The sequence below is a fragment of the Leguminivora glycinivorella genome, chromosome 19 (genome assembly GCF_023078275.1).
Source record: "Leguminivora glycinivorella isolate SPB_JAAS2020 chromosome 19, LegGlyc_1.1, whole genome shotgun sequence".
NCBI lineage: Eukaryota > Metazoa > Arthropoda > Insecta > Lepidoptera > Tortricidae > Leguminivora > Leguminivora glycinivorella.
Window position 1 is genome coordinate 10,766,683 of NC_062989.1, and position 14,923 is coordinate 10,781,605.

General features: G+C 40.6%; 1 protein-coding gene across 1 annotated transcript; it reads right to left on the reverse strand.

Moving 5' to 3' along the window:
• Positions 1–1,096: 1,096 nt before the first annotated feature.
• LOC125236770 lies at positions 1,097–7,877 on the reverse strand. The gene is made up of 3 exons (XM_048143694.1): positions 7,589–7,877; positions 4,680–5,982; positions 1,097–1,113 (listed from the first exon to the last, which is right to left on the reverse strand). Exons 2-3 carry the CDS (start codon positions 5,809–5,811, stop codon positions 1,097–1,099), a joined length of 1,149 nt encoding a protein of 382 aa, XP_047999651.1. The 5' UTR covers positions 5,812–5,982; positions 7,589–7,877.
• Between the last annotated feature and the right edge of the window lie 7,046 nt (positions 7,878–14,923).

Below are 14,923 nucleotides of genomic sequence, written 5' to 3' on the forward strand. Positions count from 1 at the left end.
GCCTGCAAAGTAACTTTTTTTTATAATAGTACATTACATCAGAGGCCGGGAAAATGAGGATTTCCGGCCAAGTGGGTATATACGGCCGAGCGAGCGTGCGAGCGAGGCCGGATAGGGATACGAGGCCGGGAATCCATTTTCACGCCGAGGCATGTATAGTGCTTTTCTCAAACATACAATGAAATAAAAAAAAATGCTCTAAAGGACAATATTTTATAAAAAAAAAGTTACTTTGCAGGCCTAGGCCTAAAAAATAATATGAAATCCCTTTACAGTCCTCTCGAGTTGTTGCGCCCAAAAAGCGATACTTCCCAGCCCATTTTAAGGAACGTAAAGACAATATTTCATTGCATGTTTGAGAAAAATATTTTCCTTTAGAGCATTTTTTTTTATTTCATTGTATATTTGAGAAAAGCACTATACATGCCTCGGCGTGAAAACGGATTCCCGGCCTCGTATCCCTATCCGTATATACCCACTTGGCCGGAAATCCTCATTTTCCCGGCCTCTGATGTAATGTATTTCCTAATGCATTCAAAAAGGCAATCGTGCATCCTATATATAAGAGCGGTGACAGAACGAACCATAATAACTACAGACCGATATCCGTACTGACTACTCTGTCAAAGGTCTTGGAGAGAGTCATGAATACTGCATTGGTAAAATATTTAGAGCGCTATAATGTTATTGCCAATAACCAATACGGTTTTCGTCCTGGTAAATCAACTGAAGACGCAGTCTCTGAGCTAACTGAATTTATCACTCGCAACTTGGATGACAGACGCAGATGCTTGGGTATATTTTTAGACCTCTCAAAGGCATTTGACACGGTGTCAGTCCCAATATTATTGCACAAACTAGAAAACATAGGTATTCGAGGAGTGTCGCTTAGTTTATTTAAAGACTACCTATCCAATCGCTCCCAGTCAGTGAAGATCAAAAACTACATTAGCAGTGAAGAAACTATAAGTTACGGTGTACCGCAGGGTAGCATTTTAGGTCCCACGCTTTTCCAGATTTATGTAAACCAACTGTGCCATATGAACCTTAAGAACTGCAAAATTATAGCCTACGCCGACGATACAGCGCTCCTCTTTCATGGCTCAGACTGGACTGAAACAAAAATATTAGCAGAAAAAGGCCTTTACGCTGTAATTCAATGGCTTAAAGCCAATCAGCTCACCCTCAATCTAGACAAAACTAAATATATACCTTTCGCAATTGCTAGCCCATCGCTACCTCCACCATCATTTTCTATACAGAGCCACATTTGCCAGTCTCCTTCGACTAACTGTCTTTGCGTCCCACTTGTACAAGCCGACTCAGTAAAATATCTCGGCGTTACGATTGATCAGCAACTAAATTGGCACACCCATATAGACTGTCTGACATCCCGCGTTCGGAAACTTATGTTTGTTTTCAAACAACTACGCTACTCTACAGATGCCAAGACTCTAATGATAGTTTACTCTTCTCTATGCCAGTCACTACTAACCTACTGCACTCCGGTTTGGGGGGCTGCTGGCAAAACAGCTATGCTAAAACTGGAGCGTGCCCAACGCGCTGTACTAAAGGTTGCAATGGCTAAACCTTTCAGATATCCGACAACTCAACTGTACGCCGAATGTAGTGTCCTATCAGTTAGGCAACTATACGTCCTCCGCACCATCCTACGTAGACACCGAGATCTTTCTATATCTGCGAAAGCATCCGGCAAGCGGAGTAAGCAAACTGTCTGTCCAGTGGTACTCCAGAGGACAACTTTCGCCACCCGCCAGTACATAGCAATGAGTGCACGCATCTACAACAAAACAAACAAACAACTAGATATCTACCCACTAAATCGCTACAACTGCAAGACCAAATTACAAACATGGCTACAATCACAGACCTATCAAGAAACAGAGTCACTTTTAAACGCTCTCAAATAACCTATTCCTCCCAAAATGTATCCCTTCTCCTTTTCCTTTAGCTCCGAAAGTTTCTCCCCCGTTTTTTTTTTTTCTCATCATTCTTTATCCATACCTATAAGATATACTCTGTGTTTTTTTTTTCTTTCACTTTCCTCGGAGGATTCACTGCATCCTGAGTCACAGGCTTAGACCTAGCTCAGGAAACAGAGACTCCTAAGTAGTAAAGCTGATACAAACCTAATAACAGTAATAACAAGTAATGTAACTTAGTATAAGTTTAGTTTTCATTGTATTAGGTTTCAAGACAATAAATTATTATTATTTGTTTGTCTTTTCCATATCTCGGGACCATGGGGTCCCGGACCTTTGGGAGGCATGCGTCGGGCCGAAGCCAACAGCACAGAGGCCCTTTAAGACATTTTAATCTAAAGGCAAGGGATACACGTGGCGGATACCATCCCCGAGCGCACAATGTGATACACCCGAAGATGGTCCCCGCCAGGTGCAAAGACTATTGCAGTGCAACACTTTTGTGTTGCGATGGGAACTAAGGTCATAAGGCTATTGTTTTGCAAATTGGATGGACTGGTTAATGGGCTATGGGAGGAGACTATCGGACACCTGCCGTGACAATTAGTCTCGGAATTGTAGAAGACAGGCGGTGACTTGCCAACTCATTGAGTGGGCCCTGCAAAACGGCCGCACGCACGGTGCGACAACAGAGCAACACTTGAAGAGAGGCTAAGAGGTTGTCGAGAGGTGAGACTGCGGTAGCCAGATCCCGGTGATCCGTTCAGCAGGCCGCCGGCGTTATGACATTTTACACTTCCAACCTGGAGCATAGGTCCCGCTCTTGCGAATCCACTCTGGCCGGCCGGTTAAGGCAAGCTCAGAGGCGAGGGCCATAAAAAAGGGCCCTCTGGAATAGGGGTCCGCGGTGTCGCCACTCACCGTCAGCTCGCCACAAGCTGCCCCCGCGGGCTTATTATTATTATTATTATATTATTATTATGTACCTACTATTGTAGGCATCATCAGTGTAGCTATGACAGTACAATACAATACAAATACTCTCTATTGCACACCTCAATACAGGAAACAACATAGTAAGTATAAACAACAACTTAAGAGGTAAAACAAGAGACGGTCTTATCTTATCGCTAAAGAGCGATCTCTTCCAGACAACCTAGGTAGCAGAGAATAATAAATTTAACCTTGTAAGTGGGTGTACTATATGTAGACTTAGAGGAAATCTAGCACAAACTACGCAAAACAATATACTACACACATAAAAATAAAAAAAAATAAAAAATATGATAGTATTTAATAGATGGCGCTAAAAAATGGAGGTACGATTCTTAGTATGAAGATCGTAAATCCATACTAATCCATACTAATACATATTATAAATGGGAAAGTTTTGTGTCTGTTTGTCCGTCTTTCACGGCAAAACGGAGCGACGAATTGACGTGTTTTTTTAAGTGGAGGTAGTTGAAGGGATGGAAAGTGACATAAGCTACATTTTGTCTCTTTCTAACGCGAGCGAAGCCGCGGGCAAAAGCTAGTCCTATATAAATTATCCTTGCGTATTTGTTACATTTTAGTTATATTTGAAACAACAGAGGACATATTCCGCGTTTACGACATGAATAAAATATTTGAGACAAAGGGTTGGCCCTTAGAGAAGATTGCCTTCGGATGAGCCCGTAAAAGTAAAGGTTAAAAAACCGGCCAAGAGCGTGTCGGGCCACGCTCAGTTTAGGGTTCCGTAGTTTTCCGTATTTTTCTCAAAAACTACTGAACCTATCAAGTTCAAAATAATTTTCCTAGAAAGTCTTTATAAAGTTCTACTTCTGTGATTTTTTTCATATTTTTTAAACATATGGTTCAAAAGTTAGAGGGTACTTTTTTCCTTTAGGAGCGATTACTTCCGAAAATATTAATATTATCAAAAAACGATTTTAGTAAACCCTTATTCATTTTTAAATACCTATGCAACAATATATCACAAGTTGGGGTTGAAATGAAAAAAAATATCAGCCCCCACTTTACATGTAGGGGGGGTACCCTAATAAAACATTTTTTTTCCATTTTTTATTTTTGCACTTTGTTGGCGTGATTGATATACATATTGGTACTAAATTTCAACTTTCTAGTGCTAACGGTTACTGAGATTATCCGCGGACGGACGGACGGACGGAGAGACAGACATGGCGAAACTATAAGGGTTCCTAGTTGACTACGGAACCCTAAAAAGCATGTGAACAAACCTTCGGGGTGACCAAGAGTTTAGACATTAGATTTATATTGACCGAGATAAAGATTGTGATTACCTTTTTGATTTTTATTGTGGTCCCGATATTAATAGTAATTTGTTTTACAAGGGGGCAAAGTAGTTGTTTAACCGCACGTGCCAATATTGATACCTGAGCAAGCGAAAGATTACAATATTGAACCGCGAGCGTAGCGAGTGGTTCAAAAAGTGGAATCTTGAGCGTTGCAAGGGTATCAAGGCACGAAGGTTAAACAAACTTTGACACCGAGTGAAACACAAAATTTTTCACCACACCAACACGAACAAAATACTGACTATAAAACATCAAAATAAATCAAATCCATCACTCTATTAAATAAAATAAGTGACTAGTATGTACAATCTTAAACAATTAAAATATAAAAATTAAAACTAAAGTACCTTAAAAATTTAAATAAAACTAAATTAAAATATAATTATAAACTAATAAAAAAGACCTCCGCGAGCTGTACCGGGTGCAAAGGTGCCCATTAAACTTGCCGCATTGCCGCGTTGGATGGCAATGGACAACCTTTGCACCAGGTACGAGCCCGCACGAGCATCGGAGGTCCTTTCCCTCAGCTTAAGACCCAACTCCCGTATGAACGCTATGGCCTCTGACCCCCAACACCCCGTCGTCTCAAAGGCGAGGGGAACGAAATAATATTTCGCCTCAAGCGCAGAATATTTAGCTCTTTTTAGCAGAGCTGCAGATTCTGCAGCAGCGCCGGCTGCCTGTACCGTCCGGCTTAGGTGTGAGGCGGCGAAAGTGCTGACGCATGTGGCGTCCCACAGTAGGCACTTACCTTTCTGCCAAGGCACCAGGGTTAAGCCGTCAGGACGTTTTCCATCAGTGCGGCAGAGGCCCGGTGGTTCTAGTACGCAAGGGATGTTTGCCGATACCAGGGCCCTCCGGACGATGTCGTTGAGCGCGTGGTGTCTAGGAAATCTTCCTGCACAGCGACGGCAACTCAAAGCGTGATGGCCGTTAGCTTCCACCGTGGAGCCGCAGATGCATTTGTGAGGTATACAAACATCACAGCCCAGGCGGAAAGCCACAGCCACACGCATTGAGTCACTGTCGAGGAGAGTTCCCAGATGAGGAGAAGGCAAAGCTTGCAACCAAGCTCCTGCTTCTACCTTAGACACCGACCGGAGTCTTGCCAAGTCTACACCTGAAGCGGCGCTAAAAAGACGGGAAAGTGTGATTCTGGCACCAGCATCATCCCAAGCTCTCTGCACTTGTGGAACCTCGGGCAAGGATGCAGTGGGGAATCGGTCAGACCATATTGCCAGCGCATCCCTAACGAAGGGGATCGTGACACTGTCTCTATGAGAATGTAATATTCTAGAAACAAGATCAGCGACTCCATGTGCTGAAGCTAGGAAGGCTGGTAGGCCTACGTCCCCAGCGCGCCTTAACCCCAGGCCACCATGACGCACAGGCAGGGAAGCTTGGGTCCACTGGTCAACAGAGAGAGACACGTTTAGTATAATTTCAGTTGTATCTTTCAAAGTGTCGTCAAAATAAGATATCTCTTCAGGGCACAACCACGTCGGAGTTGTTCTTAAAAGGTAAGTTACTTTTGGTACTGCAAAACACATTCTAAGCAAAATCAGGGCGACGTGGGTACCTATATTTTGGAGGCGCTCCTGGGCACGCAGAAGGAGCCGTCTTCTGGACTCAATTGCATCTGGGATGGCTTCCGGAAATATCGGACAGCCCAGAAGGTAAAATGTGCTGCGTGAGAGTTCTTTGAGACCAGGAAGCAGAGTCTGGAAAGAATTCAAGGAAAGAGAACAAGTGGGGCCGCAACAGAAAAATTCGCACTTGGTCGCGTTCACCTCCAGACCCATTTCCTTAAGACGGGGTAGGAGAAAATCCAGATCTTGTTTTACAATATCTGGATTCCCTCCCAAAGTCCCGTCGTCCAGATACCATGAGTTAAGAGGTGATTTTAATAATGGTATTATCCTATGGATAGCGAGACTGAAGGCGAGCGGACCGAGAGGATCTCCCTGCTGCGCACCCACTTGGGAAAGGATCAGAGAGTCGTTATAGAATAAATTAGACGGAGAATGATACACTTGGAATAGGAAAGGATATAGGCAAGGTGACTGTTGTTTTATTTCGTCCAAAATAACGTCTCTTTCCACTGAGTTGAAAGCATTTTTTAAATCTAGTTTTATGATGATACAGTCTGTATTTGCAGGGTTTACGGCAAAAGTGCGGGTGGCGTGTATTGCAGCTTCACATCCTCTTTGTGTGCCAAAGCCTAATTGATGAGGCTGGAGGTGCTTGGACATCTGCTCCTTTACAGCACGGCAACCCAATTTTGCTACTAAGCGCCGCAAGGTGCTTCCCACAGCAATTGGCCGAACACCCCCCTCTTTTTTAGTTAACGCGCAAAGAGAGGCTCCATATAAATACGGGCAAATTTCGGGATTTAGTTGTCCACTAAGTAAAAAATTACAGAGTTTGACAAGACACTCAAGCAACCGTTGCCCGTTATCTCCGGCCGAGCTTGATGTCAACTCTTTTAAATGGGCTGGTCGAATTCCGTCCAAGCCCGCGGCTGACCCACTATGGAATGTCGCTAGCGCTTGAACCACTTCTTCAAGGTTGACAGTTAAGGCTTGAGTAGTCCTATCTGGCTCCAGGGGAAAGATTAAAGGGCGAGATGGAGGCGGATGCTTTGTATGTAGAGAGGCAAGAGTCTCAGGACCCGGAGGTGCCATAGAGTCCTCTGACATTAACACGCGTGCGGCACCCCTAACATCACCTTCGAAAACTTTATATTCTATTGTTTTAAGTATAGAAGGCATACGGGAGGAAACTTCGGCGGCAAGGACATTTTCAAGCGAAGCAGACAAAAATCCTGTGGAATCTATGTTGTACTTCACTTTGGATGTAAGATTGCCCGGGGCCTGAATATCAGGTGCTTTTAAAGCCGAATATGCAAAAGTAAGCAGAACACACCAATCGGTAGTTTCATTGGACTCTATGCACTTACTTATAATGTTGCATAGTTTTTCCGCAGCCAGATTTCTCGCTCCCCGGGGTATGTGACGAAGGACTCGTACTGAAGCTTTAAGATTACCAAGGTTCTTTAGGATTTCTCCGGGCGTTTGCGAGCCTTGTAGGGTTGTAGAGGCGCGGTCGGGTCGGCTGGGTGGGCCAGGATTCACTTGAATTGGAGGTTGGTGGCGCTGAGCCGCGTTCACGTGCATGCGCGTAATATGAGATTTAAGGCCCTGTGGCGTAAATTTGCGGGACAGTTCGGGGCATTGAGGGCAAAGCAACGTACGGGAGGAGGAACTCATCTTAGATCTACAATATAAACAGAATTATCAATCTAATTAAACTAAGTACAAAACTTACAAAAGCGTATAAAAGTTAAAAATGAGGGCGAACGATCCTGAAGCGATCTTCTGGTACGGTACGGTTTCATTAAGGCCGGTTCTGAGTTCTGAGAGGCCTATTTCGTACGTGAAAGTACATCATAGTATTCATAGTAGACGTCATTTTTAATGTAACACAAAACACTAGAACAATTTTCGTTACACGCAATCCGCACAACAAGATGATTTATAAATGTATTAACTAAAAATATTTCGTATTTGTAAACATTTATTGTATGACATGTATCTGTCAAACCGCGCTAAGTCTTGCGAGGCAGTATTTTGGGTGCTCGGGCTGCGGTAGAAGCACGAAGGTTTGGTGGCACGTTGTCCTCAGAAATTTAAGCTTGTTGAAGCAGGGTAATCCATGAAAAGTGAGAAATAGTAATGGTTTAAGAATAAAAATTCTTAGTAAACGTGTTTGTCCGTTGCTAGGCGTTTGACAATTTCTTAAATATTTTATATTTAAGAAACTCTATTTAATATTTATGATTCAAAATCATCATTCATAGGTAAAATCAAGCAGCCAGATTAAGACTTCGAGTTAAAATTTGTATGAAATTACTTTGCCCCCTTGTGGATAAAATGCAATTTTGCTATCTGTTTTCGAATAGCAAAGAAAGCCTTTACCAGTTGGCGTGGTGAAAAATTCTTAATGAGCCTATTTATATTAAAGTGTCAAAAGCCAAAGGGGACGCGTTGGCTCCGGCCCTGCACACGCCTCCCAAAGGTCCGGAACACCATTGTTCCGTGCACTGAGAGAAAATACAACCAGTTTTCATGTTCGTTCAACAAGTTTTTTGGTTAATGAAGTCGGTTAAAAATAGCACCTAATGTGCTCTTTGGTTCAAACAACAAGCTACTTGTCATTTGAATCGGCAATATATTTGAATCAACAAGTCGATTTTTTAAAAACAACCTGACACATATTGTTTTAAACATACGTTTGGCTGATTCAAACGGATAAACCGCAACAAGTCGAACTTGTTAAATTCACAATGCAAATTTCTCTGTGTGATAGGAAATACATTTTTTTATACTACGTCGGTGGCAAACAAGCATACGGTCCGCCTGATGGAAAGCGGTCACCGTAACCTATGGACGCCTGCAACTCAAGAAGTGTCACATGCGCGTTGCCAACCCATTGGAATCTTGTATACTCCCTTTTGCTCTCTTAACTACACAGCAAAAAGGAGTGTACAAGTTCCAAGGAGGGTTCGGGTTGCCGACGACTCAAAGGACAATAGGCGGAACAAATTAGTTCCGTAGGTCCTTTCGTCACCAGCACACCGCACCCTCGTTGAGCTCTGGCAGCCTTACTCACCGGCAGGAACACAACACTCAAAAGAAATGATAATTTTTGGTTCTAGTATGTAACCGTTTTAGGGTTGAACACTAACTAACTACAACCCTATATTGCAACTTGTAACAAACTGTTTGGTCACATCTCGGACACTGGCGATAGGCAACGCGCATGTGACTCCCCTTGAGTTACAGGCGTATTAAAAAAAACTCCTAGGCGACCAACACCACAATAATACAAACATACATTTGTTACATATGTTTATATGACGGTCAAATTAACTTAGTGGTTTAATTTAGCCAACATATTTCAATCCGCAATGTGCGGTAAACTCACGGCGGGAAACTAAATATATCCTGAATGCATCCAATGAAACCACATCTTTAAATCAGGGCGCAGTATGTGGTCGGGGTACCAGAATAAATAACGTAAATGTTGCTGGTTTTCCAAGCATTTGGAGCTTTTATTTACGAAGGTATTGCATTTTTACTTATATTGAGTGGGATATAGATCACGGTTTATATCCCGGTCAACATGTCTAGTGAAAGTTTCAAGTATATTATTTCAAGTATATTCTCTTGTTTAAATAATTAATAAATTTCATGTTGCGGGAATGTTCTGCGAACATTCTCAAGAATGTTTCCGCTTTTTGGGAATGTTCTGCAATTTCTACATTACTAAGTGAAACTAACCATAAATGATATAACATTATTATTGTATATAAAGTAAGTAGTTAAGTACGTAATGGAACTTACTCGCTAAATAAATATTAGTATAAGGAGTATAGTCTACAGTTTAATTTTTTGCCTTTGTTACAGGCCCTACCCGGTATAATAGGCTCGTTTCCTACTAGTCAAATCAGCTTCTTTTTAAGAACTGTCAAAACGATTTGCTAATGTGGAATTACTATGAAATACTGGGGAGTGACCTCACGGTCAATTCATTTACTTTATATCTTTTTCTTTAACTTATTAAATAGAAATTATGTTTAAACATAATATGTGTCCATATTTTTCTTCTAATTATGTGGCGCTTTATTTCGTGCACTGCATTCAATATTTTATTTTAAGTATAGGAAACTAGCGTATTATATTGTATCGTATTTGTTACATTTAAGTTAGATTCGGAACAACATAGGACACGTATCAAGTAGGTAATTAGGTACGAGTATGACCACGCAAGGCATTATGCAGAAATGTCTTCGATAAAAGACATACTTCCAAGAGAGTAGGCCAATATTATTTGTGTAATGCAAGTTATGAATGGAAACAATATTTTAATGCAGCTAGCAAAATATAACTTTTTCTCTATGAACTCCCATTAATTATGTCGAATATTTAAATATTCTCTCATCGAAATTCCACTGAAATATTAATTAATATTCACCGTGCATTTTATAACATGCATATTAAACGAAACCGCAATTATCTGATGTAATTCATGTAATCCGTGCTCAGAGGGAGCTTAAAACGAATTAAGTATTATGAATATAATAATACTCACGAGATAACCGCCACGTGGAATGTTGATTCGACGATCATTGTCCCGATAGTCGTCTCATAGGGAAGCATTAGCGAAGAGTCTCGACCGACATCTTGAGACGGTATAGCTAGGTGGCTGGATCAATGGTCAGATGTAGAAAGCGGCAAATCTTAGATACGTCGAGGATAGTCCATAGTCGTAGGTTCTATGTATGTCTGCAGCCCTGGCCACTGGCAGCTTGGGCACTGCCCCGGTGCTGGCGGCACCCTAGGTACGGATTTTTGGTAAGTAATGTGTTTATATATTTTTGTATGTGTTTTATTAAATGTTTTTATCCTAAAGAACTATGTAGGTACCTACATAATATGTTTTGTTTTCCTACACTTCGACACCGTTTGGGTTGGGATGAATTTTCATTGTACGTTGAAAGTGTTGAAACTGATATTTTTCATTTGTTTTTGTCATCAGTTTTAGATCATTTGTTCGTAAAGCGTAAGGTTTGTGATAATGTGTAAGGCGTAAGGTGATGATACAAAATAATATTTATTGTTTTCAGTTATAAGAGGCAAGCGACATGAACTAATTCTAGATTTAAGGATAGTATATGATTAATAAAGTTCATTAGTATAATACAAATCATGTGTAGTTAATTTAAACCACTAAGTAATTATAACATTTATGACTGTAGAACTAAAATGTAATCAACTCAATCATAGCAAACATCTCATTTCACGTTAAATTCCATTGAAAACCTCATTTAGATCAAACTGTAAACCACATTAGTCAGATTCCGTGACGTTCTCTAGTAAAATGTAACAAATTGTCGTTTACAATAAGGACGAAATTTGCTTGTATTTGCATTCGAATAACCAGTTAGAGCTTCCTTAAACTTAAGGGACAATGAGGTAACTTTTGCTTGAAAATTACACAAATGGTTCAACTACGTCGTCGCCACGTAATTGCTTTCAGTCATTTCCGATTCCAAACGGATTTTAAACATGGATGCGACGTACAAAATGAATATTTAATTTTACTAGATGTGTCTCTCTAAAATGCATACCTACCTACTCGACATGATAAAAAACAGGACTGCTTCTCCATACAACATACGTTTTTTGGAGTGATTGAAACGTATTCATAATATATGGGGTTCACGAAATACACCCAATTCCTATTTCTACGGAGAATATACTTGTGAAATTGATGGGTATAAGGCAAATTTCATAAGACGATACAGGAGGTGTCAATTCTCCATACAAACACTCTCGACTATTTCCTTCCTGGTTTTTGAAGATAGAACAATGATTTTTTCAACACAGATTATTTTTATTTTAATCTGTGTCGGACCGTTTTGATTTTTTTCATATTCTTATTTTTAAAGACGCCAATTCCCAAAAACGCCCTTATTGATTATGGCGCAAAAAAAGGTGTGGTATTCAAAATTGGTAACAATTAGCCAAAAAACTAAACGGTCCGACACGGATTATTTCATTGTTATTCAGATGATCAAATTTCATTACGATTGATTAAGTTTTGAAGGAGGAAACAGTCGAGAGCGGAACCTCTATTTTAAAGTTGATTTCGCAATATCTTTTAACTGAGTTATTCTGAATGGACATTTTTTTCGATAAATCTAGTTAATAACACTAGTATATTTAACTAAAATTCCGAAATTGATCGGGGAGCTCCATTCCATTTTAGCATTTTCGCTCCTGTAGCGTCTTAAACCTTCGTACTTATTATTGGAATCTTTCGCTTGCTCGGGTGTCAATATTTGCATGTGAGGTTAAACAACAACTTTGCCCCCTTGTAAAACAATAGTTATATGTTATGTGTGTGTGTTGTGTGTTAATACATTTGCACCCGAGTGTAACACAAAACTTTTCCCCTAACTATAGCGAGGAAAGTACAACGAAAAAAACGAGTTTATCACTGCTTCCAGTAGTTCCACAGGTGGTAAATCATCGTCATCACTAGATTCACTCACTTTTATCAATTTTAAAGCAGAAAAAATGACTATATTCAAGGTCAAATTACTTTATCCACTAGTGGATAAAATGCGTTTTTACCCGCTGGTATTAAAGGACAAAACACGTGTTTCCGAGCTAGTGAGGGGAAAATAACTAAAACATGATTCAGAGAGCCTTTACCAGTTAGCGTGACAAATAAAGTCCAGTATTATCCAACTGCCGAAACTCGAATGTATCATATTTGAAGCAATGCTAATCCCTCGACAAAATATCGACAGACAAAAACATGCCCTGAAAATGACATATCTAGAGCGAGTTTATCCATGTAAATTGGGAATTAAATCGATTTGTTTTCCGCCACTCAAATCAAAGCTGAGTGCCAAACGCATGCACTGGCCGGCGAGCAACTAAATTATAGTAAACGATAATTACTTACGGGTCGTGGTTTAGTATTTTAGGTGTGTTAGGTGTTGGAAGTGGCTTATGACTATGATATTAGCATATATAATTTCGCATGGAATGGGGTGGAAAGGGGACCCAGACAACATCTCTCGGGACCCAGGTCATCCTCACACCTGCTCATGGTACACCCTGCCGAACAACGAACGAAGCTCTGGCGACCCATCAACCCGCACTGGACCAGCGTCCAAACCCCCTATGAAATGTCGAAATAGTTGGAAATATCCGTGGACACAGTAAATAAAATACTAGATAGTTTTCCAATGTATATTTGTGCCGACCGCACAGGCAAACGAACTGAACCAAAACTGACATGTTTACATTATGTGACATTGTCTAGAAAACGATTCTATTCAACCAGTACAGTTTATAGTGGTACACATACGAACTTCATAGTTAATAAACTTATAACCTTACGTAAGTTCCAACATTGGCCCTTGAACCAATATAAACTCATGTACATCACATACATTAAACACATAATAATCGAAGCAAAGACACATCCCCTGTCTAAAAACAAAAACATTACATACAACACAAAAATAGGCATAGCAAAGATATCGAGAAATTTCACAAGTATCCGTAACATATAAAACTAGGAATAGTCAAAACTTACATGAAACGGATCCAAAACAAACTATACCTTCACAAGTATATAATATATTGCTTAGAGCCAAGTCACTTATTTAATGATACAAATAAATGACTAACAAACTTATCATGTTTTTCTTTTGCCAATGGTTTCGTTAAAACATCGGCCACCATTTCATCAGTTGATAGGTATTTCAAAACGATAGTACCTTCCTCAACGATTTCCCTGATGAAGTGATGCCGTACATCGATGTGCTTCGTTCTGGCGTGGTACATAGAATTAGCACACAATTTCAGTGCAGACTGATTGTCATTAAACAAAGTAATCCTATACTGTACCCCGTAAATTTCGAACAGAAACTTGCGTAGAAAGAGAGCCTCTTTACAAGCATCTGACAGACACATGTACTCACTCTCCGTGCTTGAAAGAGCGACTGTCTTTTGTCTCTTACTCTCCCATGAGATCGTAGAATTTCCGATTTTGAACACAAAACCGGTATAAGATCGGCGATCGACCTCATTTGACGCAAAATCAGCATCAGCATATGCGACGATGTCTAAACCTGACTTCTGAAAAGTTAAACAATGATTAAGTGTACCTTTCAGATAGCGAAGAACGCGTTTCGCCGCTTTCCAGTGGTTCTCGTCGTACGCGTCGTTGAACTGGCTGAGTGAGCTGACAGCATGCGCAATATCAGGTCGCGTACATACTGTGCTATGTACATTAGGCATCCTATCAGGCCTCTGTAGTCGTGCGTACAATCTTTCTTTGTAGATTTCACGAGCTTCAGACCTGTTTCCATAGGTGTTCGCGCAGGTTTGCAATCCGACATATGAAATCGTTCTAGCACCTTCTTAATATAGCTTGACTGGTCTAGAGTAATCTCGTCATTCTGTCTGCAAAGCCTCATTCCAAGAATGTGATGAGCTGGCCCTAAATCTTTGATTTCAAAGGCCTTCTTTAATTCTTCTTTGATTCCAGCCGTATCTCGGCAATCAGCTGAAGAAAACAACATTATGTCATCAACATAGAGCGCAATTATAATCATGGATTTCCCGCTCGACTTGACATAAACACAAGGTTCGGAAGATAAACGTTTGAACTTCATTTTGTTTGTCAAAACGCTATTTATTTTCTCATACCAAGACTTCGAAGCTTGCTTCAGTCCGTATATGGCCTTATTCAACTTGTAAACTTTATCTTCTTGGCCCTTAATCTTATAGCCTTCTGGCTGCTCCATAAAAACGGTTTCTTTTAAATCTCCATTCAAAAACGCCGTTTTTACATCAAGATGCTCGATATTCATGTTATGTTCCGTTGCTAAAGCTAGTAACGTACGTATAGTGGAATATCTTACTACAGGAGAAAAAGTTTCCTCGTAATCAATACCGTATTTCTGGGTATAACCTTTTGCAACAAGGCGCGCTTTGTATCTCAGTATTTCCCCATCGAGGCCAAGCTTTCTTTTAAAGATCCACTTGCATTTCACAGGCCGTTGCTTCGCATCGC

Excerpts from the sequence above, each read along its gene's own strand:
- LOC125236770 (XM_048143694.1), bottom strand. The coding sequence starts at position 5,811 with ATGTGTTTTGCAGTACCAAAAGTAACTTACCTTTTAAGAACAACTCCG.